General features: G+C 35.5%; 1 protein-coding gene across 1 annotated transcript in view; it reads right to left on the bottom strand.

Moving 5' to 3' along the window:
* Positions 1 to 1,390: 1,390 nt before the first annotated feature.
* LOC101849375 (extensin-like) overlaps positions 1,391 to 1,711 on the bottom strand; it is a 71,481-nt gene continuing 71,160 nt past the window's right edge. Inside the window, exon 11 of the mRNA XM_035969775.1 lies at positions 1,391 to 1,408. Within this exon, the coding sequence (XP_035825668.1) occupies positions 1,391 to 1,408 (18 nt within the window). The remainder of the gene's footprint in view (positions 1,409 to 1,711) is intronic.

Here is a 1,711-nt window from a genome sequence, read left to right as displayed (position 1 = left end):
TATAGGATAGAGCGTGGCTTTCTGTTTCAGAGATTTTAACATTTATGTGCTACCTTTGTTCATTCAGAAGCAGCGGCCATTTTTGAGAATCAATTTTCACCATGATTTGGCCAAATTTCTGTACTGCACTTAGCGCCACCAAACTTCCAAATCTTGCTTCAAAACGTCATAAAAGCTTAATAATAGTTGTATCGTAACCACCGAGGTATCATTTTGTTCGTTGTTTTATGTAGAATCAATAAATGAGCAAAGAACATTGAGAGTAAAATTCAAATAAGCGTTTAATTACGTCATAAGCGTGACGCAGTGAGCTCGATGCGTATTATCCAAAATAGAAAGGGGCTGTTCAAATTTAATCTGACAATTTATAACCATTGATTATTTGAAATGTACGCGCCATGTTATTTTTAACTACTCTTGTTGATAAACCATTCTTTGTTCTTCCACAAAACGTTTCAATGGTTATCTTAGAAGTCTTACCTTGGCTCGCTCTGTTCATTGTTGGAAATGTACAAGACAGGGAAATACATTGCACATCGTCCAGACATTTTGGAACTTCAATTTGAAAGGATAATACATTTTGGTACGTTTTATAACCGCTGACTTTAAATTGTACCCAATTTCATTCGAAATTCTTAAGAAAACGAGACTATTTAGAGCCAACCATTTCCTTTTCACTGAGGCCCCCCCCCCTTCCCTTTCCACTTTTTCCTGCCTACAGCCTTTGGGGCTGTTCAAATATAATCTTTTCTTACATTTGCCTCTCCACGCTGCGCCCCCTCCCACCCACCCCCCAATCCCATTCGCATAATATTACATTGTTGGCATATAATAATACATGTCATATGATTTATATCGTGCAAATCCGTGTTACAATCATTGTTCTTTGTACTTTACATAATATTTATGAAAAACATGCATATACAAAAACATTGCGCTTAACATATCAGTTCAACATTCACAATAAAATTACAGAGTAAATCATTCAAGCAAAATATTGTATACACTCTTACTAATAAGGGAAAAAATGAGACTCGTGTCAATGTCAAAAGCACCTTAATTACAAATAACACAAATTACAGTGGAATTTTGATAAAGACAACTCCTCGAGACCAAAAAAATGTTGACTTTGAGAAAGGTTGACTTTATCCACTGTAGTACTTGGATTTGAAAATTGATGATAACAGCTACAAAATTACAAAATGCATGGATACAAGATGTTTGCTCAATTTCAGGGAGTATAATTCTGAAGTTGTCACCAAAACAAGAGATAATGAATGAACAAAGTAATTGGAGGTGCGTACATCACTAACTCAGGCCCTAAATATCTCTTAACTGAATTCATCTTGGGATCTAGCCTAAAATTACTGACTTTACGCAAGGTTAACACTCAAGCGGTTGACTGTATCTGAAACACAATTATTTAAACAATGAATGTAAGAAACCGTACCACGGTGAGGTGTTGACTGTAAGTAAGAGTTGGCTTTAAGCAAGTTGACATAATCAGGATTTCACTGTATCTGTTATTACTGATCATTATGCTTAAAACAAAAAGTGAAATTAGTTATCAACAAAGGCAGTATTCATCAATATTTCAAAAATATTGTTAAAATCAGGGGCATCTGCTGAGCTGCTTTCCAAATCTGGGTCTTGTTCCTTTTCCTCCTCCTCTTCCTCTTAGCGCCACCAAACTTCCAAATCTTGCTTCAAA

The sequence above is a fragment of the Aplysia californica genome, unplaced genomic scaffold, assembly GCF_000002075.1.
Source record: "Aplysia californica isolate F4 #8 unplaced genomic scaffold, AplCal3.0 scaffold00181, whole genome shotgun sequence".
Classification (NCBI taxonomy): domain Eukaryota; kingdom Metazoa; phylum Mollusca; class Gastropoda; order Aplysiida; family Aplysiidae; genus Aplysia; species Aplysia californica.
The sequence above is the reverse complement of the archived record's forward strand: the minus strand, read 5'-3'. Positions and strand labels throughout refer to the sequence as shown.